This window comes from Aquarana catesbeiana, linkage group LG04, assembly GCF_042186555.1.
Source record: "Aquarana catesbeiana isolate 2022-GZ linkage group LG04, ASM4218655v1, whole genome shotgun sequence".
NCBI classification, from domain to species: Eukaryota; Metazoa; Chordata; class Amphibia; order Anura; family Ranidae; genus Aquarana; species Aquarana catesbeiana.
In genome coordinates, this window is record NC_133327.1 from 947,879 (window position 1) to 970,205 (window position 22,327).

Here is a 22,327-nt window from a genome sequence, read left to right on the forward strand (position 1 = left end):
ATGTATTGTATATATACATATTTATCTATCTATAGATGTATATAGTTTCGCTCTAGCCTTCCCCTCTCATGTGATCAGGGATAGCGGTGGCTGAGAGCGGAACTATCAGAGGGAGATGCTCCTCAGCCGAGAGCCAGGGAAAGACTGTGCGCGCCGTCCTCTGCTGCCTCTATTTATACCCTGCGGCCCTTGTGACTCCTCCTACTGTGACGTCACGCCTAACGGTCCGCTGGTCACGTGTGTGTAGCTAATCCGCCACGTGATTGTAGCTCTTCAGTCACGTGCCCTGATTCACTTATTTACTTCCCGCCATTATTCCTATTTATTATATATTCTATATATATATATATATTTTTTTTTTTATAGATTCTTATTCCTGATTAATAAATGATCACTATTTAATATGTTTGCCAATTATTTGTTGCCTCCGTCTACGATAAAATGGCTCCTCTACTGCGGACAGGAAGGATCAGCTGTTGAAATCCCGGCATTTCGGGACGTCACGTGATCGCGCTGTTCCGCTTGTCCCTCCCCCCTTCGGAGTCACCATGGCGATGCTGAACGTGAGTGTGAGGTAATCTGTGTCCATTGGGTTCTGTGACGTCACGTGTAACGGTCCTCTTGGTAGTAGCTGGTCACGTGTCTGTAGCTATATCGTCAACGTGACTGCAGCTCATCAGCCACGTGACTGTAGCTAGTCCTGATTCACATATTTACTTCCCGCCATTATTACTAGTCATTTTCTATTTATTATATATTCTAAATATTGTGTTTTTTTTATCATAATTAATAAACTATAACTATTCAATATGTATTTCTCTTTCTTAATGATTTAGTTGCCTCCGTCTACGATAAAATGGCTCCTCTACTGCGGACAGGAAGGATCAGCTGGAGAAATCCCGGCATTTCGGGACGTCACGTGATCGCGCTGTTCCGGCCCCCCCCTCCCCTCTGGAGTCACCATGGCGATGCTGAACGTGAGTGCGAGGTGATCTGTGTGCATTGGGTTCTGTGTATGTTGGATGAAGGGACTCCTCTGTATTGTACTTATTATGATGGAGAGAATGAGATGTCCATGTGTGGAGCGCTGTGATCTGTATCCCTGGAGAGAGAGAGAGACAAGATGTGTCTGTGTTCTTATATCTGATATTCCATCAGTTCTCTCACTATATATATATATATATATATGTGTGTGGGGGGACCTCATAGGACACCAATATACATTATATATATATATATATATATATATATATATATATATATATATATATATAATGTATATGTGTGTGTGTGTGTGTGTGTGTATATATATATATATATATATATATATATATATATATATATATATATATATATATATATATATCTCATATCATATCATGGCGGTTTCAGGCTGTACAGATAGCGCCCTTCTTCACAACAATGGTGATCTTTACACTCACATTGGGATTAATTAATCATTCAATACCAATGAGGCTAATTAACAAATGGGGGAAAATACATGTTAGACATATGTAGAATGGTGGCTCATCAGGTGCTCCCGCTTTTCTCATTACATTCGATATGCACTAAAGAAGAAGAAGAACAAACACATATTGTGACTTTCTATATATGACCAGTTATATAAAAAAAAAAAATAAAAAATTATTATCATTATTTTACAAGCCTAAGCCAGAAAAAAACGGGAAAAAATTAAATCAAAATCTGAATTCCATCCATTGGGCAATAATGTCAAAATCAAACAATGTATCCATTGAACCTCCCGTTTTTTTTTTAAGGGTTAATTCTAGTGGTGCAACGGATCGTCAACGATCCCATGATCCGAACGGGTCAACCTGTTCGGATCGGCACACCACGCGATCCGCGGAGCGCTCTGCTGCCTCGGCCATAGGCCTAGCTCCTGAGTGGCTGCCATCTTGGCACACCCGTCGGCAGCCGCCGCTGTCTCGTCAGGAAGTGACGCTTCGTCGCCGCCATCTTGCTACACCCCGCACTCCTGCACAGTAATGACAGAGTGAGAAGGGGGGTAAGCGGACATCTTGTTACACCCACCGGAGTTTTAGATCTCACAGTTGTTTTCCACACGAGACGGAGCTTATATGCTTGAATACAGTATTTGTAAATCGGACGGACTGTTTAGATGTAAAATTTTAAAAGCAGCAGCAAACCTGCTGACCTCACATGATTGCTAATGTGACAGAACACGTCTGATTTTCACATTTAACATTTAGTTAAACGTCGGATTTACCAATGCTGTATAAAAGCTCAGTTTTTGTGTTGAAAATACCGTAAATACTCGAGTATAAGCCGAGGCACCTCATTTTACCCCAAAAAACTGGGAAAACGTATTGACTTGAGTATAAGCTTAGGGTGAGAAATGCGCAGCTACTGTAAGGGTCCTTTCACACTGGGGCGGGGGGCGTTGTCGGCGGTAAAGCACCACTATGGTAAGCGGCGCTTTACCGTCGGTATGCGGCCGCTAGCGAGGGGGGTTTTACCCCCCGCTAGCAGCCGAGAAAGGGTTAAAACCACCGCAAAGCGCCTCTGCAGAGGCACTTTGCCGGCGGTATAGCCGCGCCGTCCCATTGATTTCAATGGGCAGGAGCGGTGAAGGACCGGTATACACTCCGCTCCTTCACCGCTCCGAAGATGCTGCTGGCAGGACTTTTTTTACCGTCCTGCCAGCGCATCGCTCCAGTGTGAAAGCCCTCGGGGCTTTCACGCTGGAATGAAAGCAGCGGCACTTTCGGGTCGGTTTGCAGGCGCTATTATTAGCGCAATAGCGCCTGCAAACCGCCCCAGTGTGAAAGGACCCGAAGTGGAAAAGAGGGTCAACAATGCCCATTTGCAGCCTCACTGTGCCCATTTGCAGCCATAGGTCCCCTGAACTTCACACTCGGTAGTTAAGGGTTCCTAGATGCCCCCTAGCTGCAGCCAAAACTTGGGGTCTCTGGACCCAAAGGGTCCCGAAATGACATTGCTGCAGGTAGACACAGTGGACCGACTTTGGGGCCCCGTACCTCGGGGCCACTTGGTACTAGGAACCCTAAATTTGGTGTGCAAACCCAGTGGAACTAGCACTACAACATATCCAAAGCTGGGGTTCCTAGCCCGAGATACGGGGGCCCAAATTCAGTTCGGAAAATGTCGAGCACTTTTCTGCAGCAGAGAATGACATTTTCTGAACCGAATTTGGGGCCCCATATCTCGGGGCCACTTGATTCTAAGAACCCCAAATTTGGATATGTTGTGGTGCTAGTTCCACTGGGTTTGCACACCAAATTTGGGGTTCCTAGCACCAAGTGGCCCCGAGATATGGGGCCCCAATTCAGTTTGGAAAATGTCATTCTTTGCACCAGGAAAGTGCTTGACTTGAGTATAAGACGAGGGGGGAACTTTCAGAACAAAAAAATGTGCTGAAAAACTCGGCTTATACTCGAGTATATACGGTAACGGTGAAATCTAAAACTCCGGTGGGTGCAACAAGATTTGTCCTTTTTTTTTTTTTTTTTTTTTTTTTTTATCTGCTGATCAAAAAAATGATCCAATCGGTGACTCTGATCCGAGGAACGATCCGATCGGTGAGTTTTTTTTGATCCATTGCACCCCTAGTTAATCCTCTATTCCCTCCACGTCTATTCTTAGATATGCCATCTATAACCATAAACTCTCATTGAGAAACAGTATGTCTCTTCTCCAGAAAATGCCTGGCTAAAGGATCTAATTTATCTCTAATAGAGTACTTGTACCTGGGGCAATCCTATCTTTAACTTTTTGGGTAGTTTCTCCCACATCTAATAACCCACAAGGGCATTTTATTATGTATATACCATAAGAGGATTGGCAAGTAGAATGATTTTTGATGTCAATGTTGTAACCTTTATGTGGATGGGAAAAAGATTTCCCTTTTTATCATCATACTTTTACACTGAATGGAACAGACAGGGAAAGGAGCCAAAATTGCGTGGTCCCAGAAAGGCGGTGAAAGGTGAGGGAGGACGATATTGATCAGATTGAACCAATCTCTCATAGATCGTCCAACCTCCACGGTAGGAAGGTAAAGGAGGAAACTGGAATTTCTGTACAGGATAGACCAGTGTTTTTTTATTATGTTCTAAAGCTTAATAGAATAAGGATGGAATTGTGAGATGAAAGGGAGACGTCGAGTATTGGTGTATTTAGGTCTGTGGCAGAACAAATCATCTCGTTCCTTTTTACCGATTTAGGGTAACCTCGAAGTCTTTATCTCCCTTCCATCTCATCCAATAAATCTGGGCCACTCACAATCCGGGACACCCGAACCAATTGGCTGCGAGGAATGGATTTAAAGATGGATGAAAACTCGAATACAATAATAATTGATTACGATCTGTTGTATATAAGTCACTAACGTTATGTTGTTCATTTATACTTCATAAAGTATCCAAAAAAGGTAAATGAGTATCACTAACTGTCATATTGATATTTTAAGCCGGGGATCAAGGAATTAAGGTACATATTGAACACGTTTTAACCGGTTCCCGACTGGCGCACGCCGATGTACATTGGCAGAATGGCACGGCTGGGCAAATGGGCGTACCCGTATGTCCCTTTGAATTTGCCGCCGTGCCATTGCGTTGCGTGCGCCGGCCGGGAGCTCCGTGAGTCGGGTCGCGGGTCCCGCGGACTCGATCGCCGCGGGGATACCCGCGATCGCCTCACGGAGAGGACGAACGGGGAGATGCTTATGTAAACAAGCATCTCCCCGTTCTGCCTAGTGACAGTGTCACTGATCTCTGCTCCCTGTGATCGGGAGCAGAGATCAGTGACGTGTCACACGTAACCACGCCCCCCCACATTTAGTAACACTCCCCAGGACATACTTAACCCCTCCTTAGCCCCCTAGTGGTTAACCCCTTTACTGCCTGTGTCATTTACACAGGTATCAGTGCATTTCTATAGCACTGATTGCTGTATAAATGACAACGGTCCCAAAAATGTGTCAAAAATGTCCGATGTGTCCGCCATAATGTCACAGTCACAATAAAAAGCGCTGATCGCCGCCATTACTAGGGAAAAAAAAAATTAATAATAAAAATGCCACCTGGCTGGGTATGGAGACGAGTGAGGGGAAGATGGCCCCCACCCGTCTCCATACCATAGCAGGGCAGAAGTGATATCAAAACATCACTTCCTCCCATACGTCCTAAAGGCACTTTTTTTGTTGACATTTTTTTTCAAATGACAACATTTTTTTTTAAACGTGTTCAATATGTACCTTAATTCCTTGATCCCCGGCTTAAAATATCAATATGACAGTTAGTGAGACTCGTATACCTTTCTTGGATACTTTTATGAAGTATAAATTTAACAACATATCGTTAGTGACTTATATACCAAGCCAACAGATCGTAATCAATTATTATTGTATATCCATCTGGTGTCTTTAAATCCATTCCTCGCAGCCAATTGGTTCGGGTGTCCCCGGATTGTGAGTGACCCGGATTTATTGGATGTTAAGGGAGATTAACCACTTCAGCCCCGGAAGATTTGGCTGCTAAATGACCAGGCCATTTTTTTGTGATACGGCACTGCGTCGATTTAACTTACAATTGTTCGGTCGTGCGACGTTGTACCCAAACAAAATTGACTTCCTTTTTTTTCCCCACAAATAGAGCTTTCTTTGATGGTATTTGATCATCTCTGCGGTTTTTATTTGTGCTATGAACAAAAAAAGAGCGATAATTTTGAAAAAAAAAAACACAATATTTTTGTACTTTTTGCTATAATATATATAGCTAGCAATCAATACAATGAAGTGCTCATAAATGCCAAACTATAGTATAGTGAAAATGTTCAAATAGAGTGAGAAATTGAAAAATGTCCAAAGATAATTAAATGGAAAGTGCATAATACAAATACGATACTCCACTTGATAGTGCTGCCTGTCACCAGGTGAAAAAGTTGGAGGCTTACCAGAAAGCCTTCGAACGCCCTTACTCAGGGGGGGTCAGTACAGGCTCAGTAGATCACCGCGGATGTCCCGACAGGGTAACAGCTGGTGGCCCTCAGATCTCCTTCCTCCTTCCCAGATAGCTCATCAGTGGCAGCGGGGGACACTCAGGGGAGCGTGGTCACAGGATGACTCAAGCAGCAAGAACTTCAGCGGGGGTGAGCCGTATCAAAAAGGAACTCCCATAGTGTAGAAAGCCAAATTCCATTTATTTAAAATAGCAGACATACACTGCATAAAATCGCATGAATGGTATATAAAAAACCAGCAAGGATATAAGAAAAGACTCCACTGCCAAAGTTGAAATCGCTCATGCACGATGCGAGTTCAGGGTCACTCTCTCTCTATCTTTTTTTATTATATAATTTTTTTTTTTTTTTTTAATGGTGATCTGGGACATTATAGCGGACAGATCGGACACTTTTGACACATTTTTGGGGCCATTGACATTTATACAGCGATCAATGCTATAAAAATGCACTGATTACTGTGTAAATGTCACTGGCAGGGAAGGGGTTAAACACTTATGCCGACGCAATAACTTTTGCGCAAACCAATAAATATACGCTTATTGCTTTTTTTTTTTTTTTTACCAAAATATGTAGAAGAATACATATCGGCCTAAACTGAGGAAGAAATTTTGTTTTTATATATATTTTTGGGGGGGGGGGTATTTATTATAGTAAAAAATATTGCGCTTTTTTTTTTTTTTTTTTTTTTTTAATGTTCACTCTTTTTTGTGTTTATAGCGCAAAAAAATAAAAACCGCAGAGGTGATCAAATGCCACCAAAAGTAAAAAAGGACGTAAATTTTGTTAGGGTACAACGTCGCACGACTGCGCAATTGTCAGTTAACCACTTAAAGACCAGCCTCGTTTTGGATTTTAGGTGTTTACATGTTTAAAACCGTTTTTTTTTGCTAGAAAATTACTTAGAACCCCCAAACATTATATATTGTTTTTTTTCTAACACCCTAGAGAATAAAATGGCGGTCATTGCAATACTTTTTTTTGCACCGTATTTGCGCAGCGGTCTTATAAGCGCACTTTTTTTGGAAAAAAATCACTTTTTTGAATAAAAAAATAAGACAACAGTAAAGTTAGCCCAATTTTTTTTTTATATTGTGAAAGATAATGTTACGCCAAGTAAATTGATACCCAACATGTCACGCTTCAAAATTGCGCCCGCTCGTGGAATAGCGTCAAACTTTTACTCTTAAAAATCTCCATAGGCGATGTTTAAAAAAATTCTACAGGTTGCATGTTTGGAGTTACAGAGGAGGTCTAGGGCTAGAATTATTGCTCTCGCAATACCGGTCGCGGCGATACCTCACATGTGTGGTTTGACCACCGTTTTCATATGCGGGCGCTACTCACGTATGCGTTTGCTTCTGTGCGCGAGCTCGTCGGGACAGGGCGCTTTAAATTTTTTTTTTTTTTTATTATTTATTTTACTTTATTTTATTTATTTTTTCACTGTTTTAAAAAAAAAAAAAAATTTGGATCACTTTTATTCCTATTACAAGGAATGTAAACATCCCTTGTAATAGAAAAAAGCATGACAGGTCCTCTTAAATATGAGATCTGGGGTCAAAAAGTCCTCAGATCTCATATTTAGACTAAAATGCAAAAAAAAAAAAAAAAGTCGTTTAAAAAAAATGACACAAAAAAAATTGTGCCTTTAAGAGAAGTGGGCGGAGCCGTCGTAATGACGTCGCTCCGGCTGTCACATGGTATAGAGACGGGTGGGGGCCATCTTGGCCTCACTCGTCTCAGTACCTCAGCGGTGACAGGTCCCGATCTCCTCCGCCGTTACCGACGGCTCTGGTAAGCGGCGGAGGGTGCGGGAGAGCGGCGGGAGGGGGGGTGGCACCTCTCCCGCCGCCGACAACGGTGATCTCGCGGCGAACCCGCCGCTGAGACCACCATTATCGTGTACAGAACCGCTCGCTGTAAAGATGGATATCTCGGTTGTGGCAGCAGCTGCTGCCGTTACCGAGATATCCATCTTTAAAAAAATGACGTATATATACAGTGAGCGGTTGTGAAGTCGTTAAAGCGGCGCAGTGCCGTATCGTAAAAAAGGGCCTGGGCAGGAAGGGGGTAAATCCTTCCGGGGCTGAAGTGGTTAATGAAAGTACAACATTTAGCAACTCACATGGTTGATGATTAAAAGAGGCACATCTAAGTATGCAGGGATCCGGGGTAAAGCTGTCCACATAAACCGCCTTCCGCATCTCTGGCTCTCACCGCTGTCAGTCTGCAATGGTGACCGGGAAGACCACCCGGCAATAGGGCGATCTGAAAGCGAAGCTTGAAGCGCTCATGGAGCGTAGAGTGGAAGGGATGACGTCAATGGCGGTGCGGAGGACGGTCTATGTGGACAGCTTTACTCCAGATGTCTGCATACTTAGATGTGCCTCTTTTATTCATCAACCATGTGAGTTGCTAAATGTTGTACTTTCATTAAATGTAACCATATTGCTACACTTAGAGGCGCCTCTGTTTTGTTTTATACTCAGTTGTGACATGACGCTACTTGTATATCAAGTCACATTTTATTTAAAAAAATGTTCTTGCAAAACGCTCTCAAACCAAGGTTTTTGTGTGTGTGTGTGTGTGTGTGTGTGTGTGTGTGTGTGTGTGTGTGTGTGTGTGTGTGTGTATATATTTATTTTATTTATTTCTCATACACACATAGTGTCTGATAGTCTTAGTTCTCTCTCCAGCCTGCAGGAAGCAGAAGTGGTCGGTGGACCCCAGGAACAGCGCCTGGACCAAGGACGACTCCAAGTTCGGGCAGAAGATGCTGGAGAAGATGGGTTGGTCCAAGGGCAAGGTGAGCGCAATATGTCAGAGGAGGCCAGATATCAAGCGTCAACATCGCTTCCAAACCCCCCCCCCCAAATATCCTTTTTATAGTCTTGAGATCTGTCTCTAGTCCAGCCTATTTGTTTTAAATAGCGCAGCAAAAGGTTTTCTTAATGTTGGTGACCCCCATGTGGGAGATTTCTTCTCAGTTCCTGTTTGATGGGTGCAAAACTATAAAGAACGTCACCACGGCAAATGGGATTTGTAGAGGACGCCATCGGTCCCCTCCTGCCCCTGGTCCCCCTCGGTCCCCTCCTGCCCCTGGTCCCCCTCGGTCCCCTCCTGCCACTGCGTCTACTCCTCCTTCTGCGCCCTGTAGTTCAGCAGCACCAAGTCCCTACCTCTGTACATACCTGAGGCTGGAGGAAAACAATGAAAGAGCCAGAGCATTGCACCCGGGACGCACTGGAAGCGGTTGCAATGCTCTGCAAGCCTTAGTACAATAATGAAGTACTTACACATTTTTTTATTCTATCAGTGTTGGTGCATTTACAAAAATTTTGCAAAAGGTGGACTGTGCCTTTCAGTTTAGAGGAGAAGGATTAGAAGTTACATCTGTGCCACAAAAGAATGTACTTTGAATTGCACCATGAGGGGTGGGGGGGGGTACACTGTGCAGATATGTTCCAGGAAGAGAAGGGAGGGGTGACCCCCCCCCCCCCCATAGGGGAATTGTAGACACAGGTGGTAACATCTCCGGCCAGGCCGGCTGTATTATTTGGGAATACTCTAGAACTGATGCTTTTAAATTCGGCTGGTGTCACTCCGGCTGTTTCCAATCACAGGATTCCTTTTGGCGTGCAGCCATTGTCTTATGTGATGATCTGTTTAACCAATGCCGATGTTCTATTCAAGGGTCTCGGGGCTCAGGAACAAGGATCCACGGAGCACATCAAAGTTCAAGTGATGAACAACACTCTGGGCTTTGGCGCTTGCAACAATTATGAGGTAATAAAGAAGTTTTGTACCAGATAAGAGCATTGATGTCCTACAACAAATAATAGTAGGTATAGAGGGCCTCATCTGGGGCCCCTGATAGATACAAAGGACTACACATAACATTCATCATACGAAAGAAGACTGTCAGATAATTTAAATGTATTGGAGTAGATGGTCAGAGACTGCCGACATGATACAGTAGGTGATCACAGACTGCCGACATGGTACAGTAGATGGTCAGAGACTGCCGACATGGTACAGTAGATGGTCAGAGACTGCCGACATGGTACAGTAGATGGTCAGAGACTGCCGACATGGTACAGTAGATGGTCAGGGACTGCCAACATGGTACAGTAGATGGTCAGAGACTGCCGACATGGTACAGTAGATGGTCAGGGACTGCCGACATGGTACAGTAGATGGTCAGGGACTGCGGACATGGTACAGTAGATGGTCAGAGACTGCCGACATGGTACAGTAGATGGTCAGGGACTGCCGACATGGTACAGTAGATGGTCAGGGACTGCCGACATGGTACAGTAGATGGGCAGGGACTGCCGACATGGTACAGTCGATGGGCAGAGACTGCAGAGGCTCCTGGGCCAGAGGATGGGCACCAGGTCCCTAGGGGCCTTTACACGGCACTCTAATCAGATGCTTTTGATGGTCACTCAGCAAGGATCCTATAGGGAGAACACTGCAGAGCCCCCTCCCAATCCTCCCTAGTTGCTCTTCTGTGAGCCTAGCATGGCTGCAGGGAATCGAGAATGTCGCTCGGCTGAATGAACCTGGAAGTCCTCAGAGTATTTCTGGGTTCCAAGTTGTAAAATCATGACCCCAGCAGCCATGTGCTTGGTCTACCTTATACCTACTGGCTGTAGGAAGCAGAGGAGGCATTGCATTCTACTAGACCCGGATGCCTCTATAAAGAGTACCTGTTACTCCATGCAGGGGATCGTCAGCCCACTTGTGAGAGTAATGAAAATAAAACGTATTTCCTGCAGACTGCTGCTATGGCTTTACAACAGGCACTGCTTGAGTGAAGTTGCACCATTCCTTTGCCCCCTTTGCCATTCAGAGACCTTGTACTACTATTCATTCACAAAGCATAGTGGCAAGATGGTGGAGATCCTGTCATTCATTTGCTCCTCCCTAATTCATTCTCTAGGCCCCGTTCACACCTGTCCAGTTTTAGGTGCGGTGCTTGTTGCATCCTTTATACGCTTACATAACAATACATGTCATTTAGGCCTTTTTCACATGGGCTTCAGCTTGTATAGGAGCACTGTGCACAGCAAGATTTTACAATGCATTTGCAGAGCTTTCAGCAAGCTAAAGTACCTTTCAACTCCAGTTTGTAAATGTTGAACACAGATCCTAATGGGAGAGCTTATTGTTGCTTTACCCACTTTAATACCGGACACTTTCACCCCTTTCCTGGCCAGGCCAATTTTTTTTACTTTCAGAGCTGTCACACTTGCTGCTATTGGGTTAGAGGCTTATGCCGCGTACACACGGTCGGACTTTTCGTCTACAAAAGTCCGACAGCCTGTCCGACAGACTTCCGGCGGACATTCGGCGGACTTGCAGCAGACTTTCTAACGAACGGACTTGCCTACACACGACCACACAAAAGTCCGACGGATTCGTACGTGATGACGTACACCGGACTAAAATAAGGAAGTTCATAGCCAGTAGCCAATAGCTGCCCTAGCATGGGTTTTTGTCCGTCGGACTAGCACACAGACGAGCGGATTTCGGGGTCCGTCGTAGTTACGACGTAAAGATTTGAAGCATGTTTCAAATCTAAAGTCCGTCGGATTTGAGGCTGAAAAAGTCTGCTGAAAGTCCGGAGAAGCCCACACACGATCGGATTACCAGCCAGCTTTAGTCCGTTGGCGTCCGTTGGACTTTTGTAGACGAAAAGTCCGACCGTGTGTACGCGGCATTAGTCCTCACACGGAAAGAGACTGCGATCCGCCTTACTCCTTTTTCCATTCCAGCATTATCGCTTCTCTGCCTTTTTTGGCCATGATCAAGTGTCACGTCGACTTTAGCCCTTCAGGGTGTCCCTGTTTCCCAGCTGGGACGTTGATAGGGACTTTGATCTTCCCGCGCCACTTGGTCCCTATGGTGTACCCTCTGCTCGGCCTTGTAGGATCGTCGATTAAATTCGGCTTCACCTACTTGCTGCTATTGGGTTAGAGGCTTAGTCCCCACATGGAAAGACTGCAATCCACTTTACTTACCTCTTTGTCTATTCCAGCATTATCGCTTCTCCACCTTTTTGGCCATGATCAAGTGTCACGTCGACTTTAGCCCTTAGGGGTGTCCCTCTTGCCCAGCTGGGACGTTGATAGGCATTTGGATCTGCCCAAGCCGCTTGGTCCCTGCGGGGTACCCTCTGCTCAGCCTTGTAGGATCTTCGATTAAATTCGGCTACACCTACTTGCTGCTATTGGGTTAGAGGCTTAGTCCTCACATGGAACGAGACTGCGATCCACCCTACTAATCTCTTTTTTCCATTCCAGCATTATCACTTCTCTGCCTTTTTGGCCATGATCAAGTGTCACGTCGACATTAGCCCTTAGGGGTGTCCCTGCTGCACAGCTGGTACGTTGATAAGCACTTAAATCTGCCCAAGCCACTTGGTTCCTGTGGGGTACCCTCTGCTCAGCCTTGTAGGATCGTTGATTAAATTTGGCTTCACCTACTTGCTGCTATTGTGTTAGAGCAGGGGTCTTCAAACTGCGGCCCTCCAGGTGTTCACGAACTACAATTCCCATCATGCCTAGTCATGTCTGTGAATGTCAGAGTTTTACAGTGCCTCATGGGATGTGTAGTTCTGCAACAGCTGGAGGGCCGTAGTTTGAGGATCCCTGTGTTAGAGGCTTAGATAGAGAGATAGATTATATATCTATCTATCTCTAGAGAGAGAGATGGATAGATATATATACAGTGGGGCAAAAAAGTATTTAGTCAGCCACCAATTGTGCAAGTTCTCCCACTTAAAAAGATGAGAGAGGCCTGTAATTGTCATCATGGGTATACCTCAACTATGAGAGACAAAATGTGGAAACAAATCCAGACAATCACATTGTCTGATTTTTGAAAGAATTTATTTGCAAATTATGGTGGGAAAATAAGTATTTTGTCAATCTCAATACTTTGTTATATATCCTTTGTTGGCAATAACAGAGGTCAAATGTTTTCTGTAAGTCTTCACAAGGTTGTCACACACTGTTGCTGGTATGTTGGCCCATTCCTCCATGCAGATCTCCTCTAGAGCAGTGATGTTTTGGGGCTGTCACTGGGCAACACGGACTTTGGACTCCCTCCAAAGGTTTTCTATGGGGTTGAGATCTGGAGACTGGCTAGGCCACTCCAGGACCTTGAAATGCTTCTCACAAAGCCACTCCTTCATTGCCCGGGTGGTGTGTTTGGGATCAATGTCATGCTGAAAGACCCAGCCACGTTTCATCTTCAATGCCCTTGCTGATGGGAGGAGGTTTGCACTCAAAATCTCACAATACATGGCCCCATTCATTCTTTCATGTACACGGATCAGTCGTCCTGTTTCCTTTGCAGAGAAACAGCCCCAAGGCATGATGTTGCCACCCCCATGCTTCACAGTAGGTATGGTGTTCTTTGGTTGCAACTCAGCATTCTCTCTCCTCCAAACACGACGAGTTGTGTTTCCACCAAACAGTTCTACTTTGGTTTCATTTGACCATATGACATTCTCTCAGTCCACTTCTGGATCATCCAAATGCTCTCTAGCAAACCTCAGATGGTCCCGGACATGTACTGGCTTAAGCAGGGGGACACGTCTGGCACTGCAGGATCTGAGTCCCTGGCGGCGTAGTGCGTTACTGATGGTAGCCTTTGTTACGTTGGTCCCAGCTCTCTGCAGATCATTCACTAGGTCCCCCCGTGTGGTTCTGGGATTTTTGCTCACCGTTCTTTTGATCATTTTGACCCCACGGGGTGAGATCTTGCGTGGAGCCTCAGATTGAGGGAGATTATCAGTGGTCTTGTATGTCTTCCATTTTCTAATTATTGCTCCCACAGTTGATTTTTTCACACCAAGCTGCTTGCCTATTGCAGATTCAGTCTTCCCAGCCTGGTGCAGGTCTACAATTTTGTTTCTGGTGTCCTTCGACAGCTCTTTGGTCTTCACCATAGTGGAGTTTGGAGTGTGACTGTTTGAGGTTGTGGACAGGTGTCTTTTATACTGATAACAAGTTCAAACAGGTGCCATTAATACAGGTAATGAGTTGAGGACAGAGGAGCCTCTTAAAGAAGAAGATACAGGTCTGTGAGAGCCAGAAATCTTGCTTGTTTGTAGGTGACCAAATACTTATTTTCCGCCATAATTTGCAAATAAATTCTTTCAAAAATCAGACAATGTGATTGTCTGGATTTGTTTCCACATTTTGTCTCTCATAGTTGAGGTATACCTATGATGACAATTACAGGCCTCTCTTGTCTTTTTAAGTGGGAGAACTTGCACAATTGGTTCTGACTAAATACTTTTTTTGTCCCACTGTAGATGGATAGAGATAGACAGATAGATAAAGATATAGAGAGAGATATAAAATAGAATTCTAGTAGAAAAGACTAGAATAGAAAAAACAATAGAACAGAATAGAAAAATATTATATATATGATGGGGCACTATTCCTCCAACCGATGCAAATGATGGGGCACTATTCCTTCCACTGACACCAACGATGGGGCACTTTTTCACTCAATGGTGGGGCCATATTCCTCTTTCTACTAACCAAAGGTACTATTTAATTTTTTAAATCCTACTAACCACCAAGACTGAGGCATTATTTAGTTCCTCTGGCACTGGGACATTTCATTCTCCCTCTGGCCAGTGTGGCCCCTTAATGTCTGAGGTTCAGTAAGTTGGCCCTTCGTTTAGAAGTTTTAAAGACCCCTGCTCTATAAATTAGAAGACCGCTCACTGCCACCACAGGGGGAAGAAAAAGAAAATCCCAGGATGTCACATGACCAGCCAGAAGACTGTTAGAACTTATTTTGGAGATGTCCAAAATGTCACCAGTATTGACCGGATGTAATAGATGTGAGGAACGATTTATAACACTACATAATTCCAGATCCAATTCTATGCCTTTTAGGGTACATAAATCCCAACAAGATCAGGTAGTGGCCTTTAAAAGATCACTTTTTATGGCCCGTAAGTTGATAGCCTCTTGTTGGGTTTCGTCCAATCCTCCTACCCTGTGGGACTGGATCCGGGGAATAAACATGTTATGTTTGATAAACACACCTATGTTCAATGAAACCCATCCCTGGATAGATGCTCCATGTTCCAGCCTAAACGCATGATAATGAGAAGTAGTGTTTGAAGAACAGGTTGGCCTGTTTTATTTAACATTTTATACAGTGTATCGGACGTCCTGGAATATCTCTGGAATTTTTTGGTATACTTTATAAGAATAAAATAAACGTGTTGTTGTTTTATCAGCTTAACTGAGCAGTAATTTCCTGTTCTTGGGGAGGAGGGGGGTTGTTAAAAGTTCAAAAATAAAATCTGATTAAAAAAAGAAGACTGTTAGAAGAGAAACAATGAAACAATGGGGGTTATTTACGAAAGGCAAATCCACTTTGCACTGCAAGTGGACTTGGAAGTGCAGTCGCTCTAAATCTAAGGGGTAGATCTGGAAGCTCTGCTCATTTTATCATACAATCACGTGCAAGCTAAAATGCTGTTTTTTTATTTTCCTTGCATGTCCCCCTTGGATCTACAGCGACTTTACTTCCAGATGCACTTTCAAGTGCACTTAAAGTGCAAAGTGGATTTTCCTTTAGTAAATAACCCCCAATGAGCGGAGCGGGCAGATGACATGGCCGTGTCCGCTCTGTATATGCAGAGCAGACACGGACACAGCCCGCTCTACTTAATGGGCCCTCCGATCCGTCCAGACAGAAAGGGACGGACCCCCTTCAGTTTTTTTATATGGATTGGTGTGGAGATAGGCGGGTGTAAACAGACACAAGTCTGTTTACATCTACCGCTCTATAGAGGTGCATGGAGGGTCCGACTGGGTCCACCTGAAAAACATACAGACGGACCCGATCGGACTGTTCTTGTGAACGGGGCCTCAATCTTCAGTCTTCCTCAGGATTCCTGCAGGTATCGCTGGCTGCTGCTGTACCCCAGGCAGGTGTGGCTGCTGGTTGTCCTCCAGGGCTGGTGCTGCTGGTGGGTACTGCTTACTGATACTGTTGGTGGGTATTGCTGGCTGGTTCCTGGCCCACCATCCCCCACCATCTGCAAACATCAGTGTGACAGGAGCCGGCGCTAGAGGAAGCATGAGGCTGCAATAGAGAGCAGAGCCGATGCTTCCTTTATCGCTCCTATCACAGGCGGAGTACATTTGGTATCACTCCACCCGTGATAGGAGGCGGCGCTGTACAGGAAGCATCGGCTCTGCTTCCTCTAGCGCAAATAGAACTGCGTCCTATTATTGTGTGTAACCCGCTCCAGCACACAGAGGGCACCACATGCTGGGACTTTTATCCTCATAGGATTCAGGTATGCTCATTTTACTTAGGCAATGGCCCCTTTGGACTGAATACCCTAGATATGCTTTAGACTTACTCTCTCATCACTGTTTCTCCTCTTTCCCTTACCCTTTTTTGTATTTTAGGCCTATACAGTTGTAACTCTAGGAACATCTCTTTTGACACTATGGCTCCTATACCTGCTTAATAGCTTGTGGCTGAGCCCTATATTTATACTCGTATCTATTTATATGAGCTCGGTGTGGATCACACCCTTCCATCTTACCTGTTGGTGTGTGGGTTTTTGCCATACCTTTTATAACTAGTGGCTTATTTACCATTTATTGAATTGAGTTTCATATTTTCCTTCAGGATACTTTACCAATCCCTGTGCAATTACACGTGTGGTGCCTTAGTGCACCGTCTGCTTCCTTCTACCCCTACGGGCCATCTCATTATAGGTTATATAATCACCTACATATCTACCCTGTAAGTATTCATTCCCTTTTTCTTCCACTCTTCTGGTTTTCTTTTCTGCCTCCCCCTCCCCCCCTTCTTTTTCCTTCCCACCTTTCCCTTCCCCTCTTTTCTTCTCCCTTCCCGTTTTCCTTTCCTCTCCTCTCCCGCCCCTTACTGTTTTTTCTTATCTATAACCTTTTGTTTCTGTGGTCCACATATTGAATTATAAAAATTCCCTACTTGGACACACTGTGTAGTTACAAACGACAGTACAATGTTGTGTGCGCCCCCATGGTGACCTCTCACACTTGGGGTCCCGTCCTTTATCACTTTGGTCTTGCCAGCACGGACGACTCTTTTTGAATCATGGTACTTTGTCTTTTATATGTTGTATTTATGGTATTATATATTAATTATATGCTATGTATTTTTGTTAGCCACAACACATGTTCTGCTCCTGAAGAAGCGTAAAGACACGCGAAACTTGTTGAGCACTGAGCATCCGCATGATATGAACCAATCATTCACCGATTTGCTATCCAACCATCTTCTCGGACCTGTTGCTACTTTGGATGATTATCCTCATGTCCGAGTGATCATATAATTAAATGGTTTTGTATAGCAATCGTTTCACTAAATATTTCGTGATATATATGTGATCTGTGGTTTTTAATCGATGTCCGATGTATATGTTTTTTTCAATAAATTATTTTTGTTACATAAATTTTTTTTTTTTTTTTTTTTTTTTTGTTACTGTGCCTGCAAAGTCCCCTTTTTTGGTTCTTTAATTGCTAATACAGGTAGCATCGGCTCTGCTTCCTCTAGCGCAGGGGTCTCCAAACTATAACCCTCCAGTTGTGCAGGAACTCCAATTCCCATCATGTCCGTGAATGTCAGAGTTTTACAATGCCTCGTGAGACGTGTAGTTCTGCAACATCTGGAGGGCCATAGTTTGGAGATCCCTGCTCTAGCGCCTGCTCCGTTCTTCACATTGATGCTTTGGGATGGCTGGTCGGGAGCCCGCGATCTGGGCTTGCCAACCAGCCATCCTAGAGCAGTAGGCCACATGTGTCAAACCTCTGCATTGTGTAAAAAAAAGCTGTTTGATCCTGTCTTCTCTGATCCTCCCCTTCTTCCACTGCCCCCAAATCCATCTCCTGATAGTACAGAGACCTGGGGGCAATCTGCACATGCTCAGTTTGGTGTGTATTGCTAAAGAGTTTTTTTTTTTTTCTTGGGATGGTGCATGTGATCAGCACAGGGCCAATCAGGACTGTCCAGAGGGTCAGGGGTCATGCAGCCTCATAGGACAGTCAGAGGAGAATCAAAACTCATCCTACAAGCTGTAACCCAGACACTGATAGAAATCACAAGACTGCTATATACTGCTGATATGAAAAGGTATTTAGCACTTTATATTTACGAAAATAATTGCATTTCCATGTTCTGCGTACTGTGGAAGACCAGATAGTGACTACCGGCTCCTGGGTTTAGTAACACTTTAGGCCCCTTTCACACTTGTGCGACCTGAAAGTCATGCAACTTTGACGGGACTTGAAGCAATGCCTGTGTAATCTTGAAGTCGGACCAAAGTAGTGCAGGGACTACTTTGAAGAATGGTACTCATTGGAAATCATGGAGTACAACTTGTCATGCGACTTTGCAGTCCCAAGTCGCAGGACAAGTCGTACAAGTGTGAAAGGGGCCTTAAAGGGGTTGTAAACCCTCATTTTTTTTTTTTTCAAATAACAAACATGTCATACTCACCTCCACTGTGCAGTTTGTTTTGCAGAGAGTGGCCCCGAACCTCCTCTTCTGGGGTCCCACGGCGGCGCTGGTGGCTGCTCCCCACATCGAGTGTCCATCTGGAGAAACGCTCTCCTTGGTAGACACCGTGCGGGCGTGCTCGAGTCCTGGATCTGTGTCCATTCATACAGAATGCAGGACTCAGCCCTGCCTCCCCCCCCCCCCCCCCCCAGCGCAGTGTCATTGGATTTGATTGACAGTAGCGGGAGCCAATGGCTGCGCTGCTATCAATCTATCCGATCGGGAGACGGGACACCAGCTACAGATGGTGTGCTCGTTCCCAGACAGAGGATGACAGCGTCCAGGTAAGTAAAACCGGGGGCTGCAGCACTAAAAAAGGTTTTTCACCTTAGTGCATAGAATGCATTAAGGCGAAAAACCATGGGGGTTTAAAACCCCTTTAAGCAAACAAAGGTGTAAAGCTGGCCTTACATGATAACATTTTCCTTTCAATTTCCTTTAGATTTACCTTCAACTATGTAGTGCAAGGTCCTGCCTGATTGCATACAAATTTAAAAAGTGTTTAGGTTTGACCTCATAGTATATGGTTTTGGTAAATCCAAAGGAAAAATGTACAAAAAAAAAAATTCTATAATGTATGGCCAGCCTAAGGAGATGTAGGATTAGTTGCACACCATAAGCCCATTCGTACTGTCTGCACTCTGTCCCTTGGCATGATGCCTTTATTAGCAAAGGCTATGAAGTATTAACATAAATAACATGGAAGGTGTATTGTTTTGATGAGTTTTTATTAAAGTTTTTAAACGCACAGCAAGACAGGATGGTACAAAACACAGACACACAGTATACAATTATGGATGGTCCTTGATCGTGAATGGATCTGCTCTCTGGCTTTCAAATATCATTTAGTTAAAGCGTAACTCCACTTTTGTTGAGATAAAAACATTCCCCTCTGGGTGATCTATGTACATTGCATTATTATTCTACAGGATTTATATAGTGCCAACAGTTTACGTAGCGCTTTACAACTTGAGGGTAGACAGTACAAATACAATACACTTTAATACAGTAGGAATCAGAGGGCCCTGCTTCTTAGAGCTTACAGTCTACGAGGGAAGGTCAAGAGGTAATAACTGTGGGCGATGTGCTGATTGAGAAGATAAATGTACAGTTGTTAGGTGGGGGCCAGATAGGCTTCTCTGAAGAGATGAGTTTTCAGGGATCGTCTGAAAGTGGATAAAGTAGGAGAAAATCGGACGGATTAGGGTAGAGCATTCCAGAGGATGGGGGAGGCTCTGGAGAAGTCCTGAAGGCGAGCATGGGATGAGGTGACAAGGGAGTTAGAGAGCAGGAGGTCTTGGGAGGAGCGAAGAGAACGATTAGGTTGGTATTTTGAGACTAGGTTAGAGATGTAGCTGGGGGCCAGGTTGTGGATGGCTTTGTAAGTTATAGTTAGTAACTTGAATTTAATTCGGTGACTGAGTGGCAGCCAATGGAGGTATTGTCAGAGGGGTATAGCAGACAATGAGTGGTTTGTGAGGTGGATGAGCCTGGCAGCAGTGTTCATGATGGACTGAAGTGGGGATAGCCTATTTAGAGGTAAGCCAATGAGGAGGGAGTTGCAGTAGTCAAGGTGGGAGATGAGCAGGGAGTGGATTAGAAGCTTTGTGGTGACATTGGTTAGGAAGGGACGTATCTTGGACATGTTGCGCAGGTTGAGGTGGCAAATTTTGGATAGCGATAGGATGTGGGGCGGAAAGGTTAGTTCAGAGTCCAGGATTACACCTAGGACCTTGGCGTGGGGGGACAAGTTGATAGTTGAGCCGTTGATATTGACAATCAGAGGAAGCGGCACCTGAAGGAGGAAATATCATGAGATCGGTTTTGGATAGGTTGAGTTTGAGGAAGTGATGTGACATCCAGGCTGATATGTCTGCTAGTAAGTTGGTAATGCGTGAGGAGACAGATGGAGAGAGCTGGGGGGTGGAGAGATAGATTTGGGTGTCATCAGCGTAGAGATGATATTTAAAGCTGTGGGAGGCAATCGACTGACCCAGGGAGGTGGTGTAGATTGAGAAAAGGAGAGGTCCAAGAACAGAACCTTGGGGGACCCCAACGGAGAAAGGAAGAGGAGAGGAGGGAGTAGAGTTGTAAGTGACACTGAAGGAGCGGTGGGATAGGTAGGATGAGAACCAGCGAAGAGTACAGTCACGGAGACCAAAGGAGTGGAGTTTATTATAAAAACCTTGGTGCTTTCATAATTATCAGTCAGCTGTGGCAGCTGCAGGACACTAATGAGGAAATGCTGGGCCTGCATCCCTTTAGATGTGTACCTTTTGGGAGTATCTCACCAAAAATGACATTTTTGTTTCAGGGGATGCCTGAAATCTGCCTTTTTTTTTTTTATTTTAGGCAGACTTCTGGGAAAATTGGTGAGCCAATCACACAAGCAGGAAATTATGTTTCTGGGGGGTGGTCAGTACATTGTATGTGTACAGAACAACTCCAGGTAGCCATATTGCAATGCATTTTCAGAAAATGACAGCGGCTGCAGATTGAAAAGGAAAGGTAATTTTGAATAATAACTTTCAATTGCAATATGACCAAAAAGGAAGCAAAAGAAAGATCTCCTAGACTGTATCTCATCAATAATTGGTGGTAGACAAAAGTAAAAAGTCAGAGAAAAAGAATACGAAAGAGTTGAGAGTTATTGAGGGTTCTAGGAAGAAGGGTAAGGATTGGGGTTGTTGATATGAATGACTACTTTGTCAAAGTTAAAACAACGAGCCGTCAAAATCAGATGGGACAGAGTGGTTGATCCAGGGTATCCAAATTTGTTTGAACCTAGAGTTGGAATCTTTGAGGGATATGGCCATTTTCTTATTAAGGGAAACAATTCATTTTCTGTTTCAGTTAGCCAATGATTTGGGTTGATGACCACCATGCTTTTGCTAGAACCTGTTTGACTTCTCTGAAGAGAAATGTCAGTGAATGAAATGGGTTATTTACTGTTTACAGAGTTCAGGTTTTAGATTTACAGTGGGTATAGAAAAGAATCACCCGGTTTAAAATAATCACATTTATTTTCTTTGCAACCTGAAATAAAGACAGACACAATTTTTGTTTTATCCAGCTGCATTTACTCAGTGCAACTCATAACATCCAAGTGAAAGATATAACACAAACATGTCGGAAAAATATATATATAAAAATATAAAAAAAAATCTAATTGATTAATTTTAATTAGTTTAGCATAAAAAGAGCTTTCCTGGAGCATTTTAGTCCCTGGTTGTGCTACTGAAGCAAACAATCAACTATGGGTGGCAAGGCACTGACACCAATATCTCTGGGATAAAGTTGTGGACAGGCACAAGTCTGGACATGGATACAAAAAAAAATGTAAAAGGCTTTATCAATGCCTAGAAGCACAGTGAAGTCTATTATTAGGAAGTGGAAGGTATTTGGTACAACACAGACCCTTCCTAGATCAGGACGTTGCTCCAAACTGGATGAATGAGCCAGGAGGAAACCAGTCAGAGAGCCTACCAAGAGGCCTACAGCAACTCTGAAACAGCTGCAGAAATTGATGACAAAGAGTGGTCATTGTGTGCATGTGACAACAAGATCACAAATTCTCCACAAATGTGGCTTGTATGGGAGGGTTGCAAGAAAAAATCCACTCCTCAAGAAAGGCCACATGCAGTCATGACTGAGCTTTACCAAAATGCACCTTGAAGATTCTGAGTCCACATGGAAAAAGGTG

The 22,327-nt window shown here is 44.2% G+C and overlaps 1 protein-coding gene across 1 annotated transcript; it reads left to right on the forward strand.

Moving 5' to 3' along the window:
• Window positions 1–403: 403 nt before the first annotated feature.
• Window positions 404–21,969, forward strand: LOC141138971 (PIN2/TERF1-interacting telomerase inhibitor 1-like). The gene is made up of 5 exons (XM_073624707.1): window positions 404–563; window positions 837–977; window positions 8,721–8,830; window positions 9,718–9,810; window positions 17,235–21,969. The coding sequence occupies exons 2-5, from the start codon at window positions 857–859 to the stop codon at window positions 17,256–17,258; spliced, it is 348 nt and encodes a 115-aa protein (XP_073480808.1). The 5' UTR covers window positions 404–563; window positions 837–856; the 3' UTR covers window positions 17,259–21,969.
• The last annotated feature ends 358 nt before the right edge of the window (window positions 21,970–22,327 follow it).

Excerpts from the sequence above, each read along its gene's own strand:
- LOC141138971 (XM_073624707.1), top strand. The coding sequence starts at position 857 with ATGGCTCCTCTACTGCGGACAGGAAGGATCAGCTGGAGAAATCCCGGC. Across the intron at positions 978-8,720 it reads TCACCATGGCGATGCTGAAC|CCTGCAGGAAGCAGAAGTGG; the intron begins GTGAGTGCGAGG and ends TTCTCTCTCCAG. Across the intron at positions 9,811-17,234 it reads GCGCTTGCAACAATTATGAG|CCACAACACATGTTCTGCTC; the intron begins GTAATAAAGAAG and ends TATTTTTGTTAG.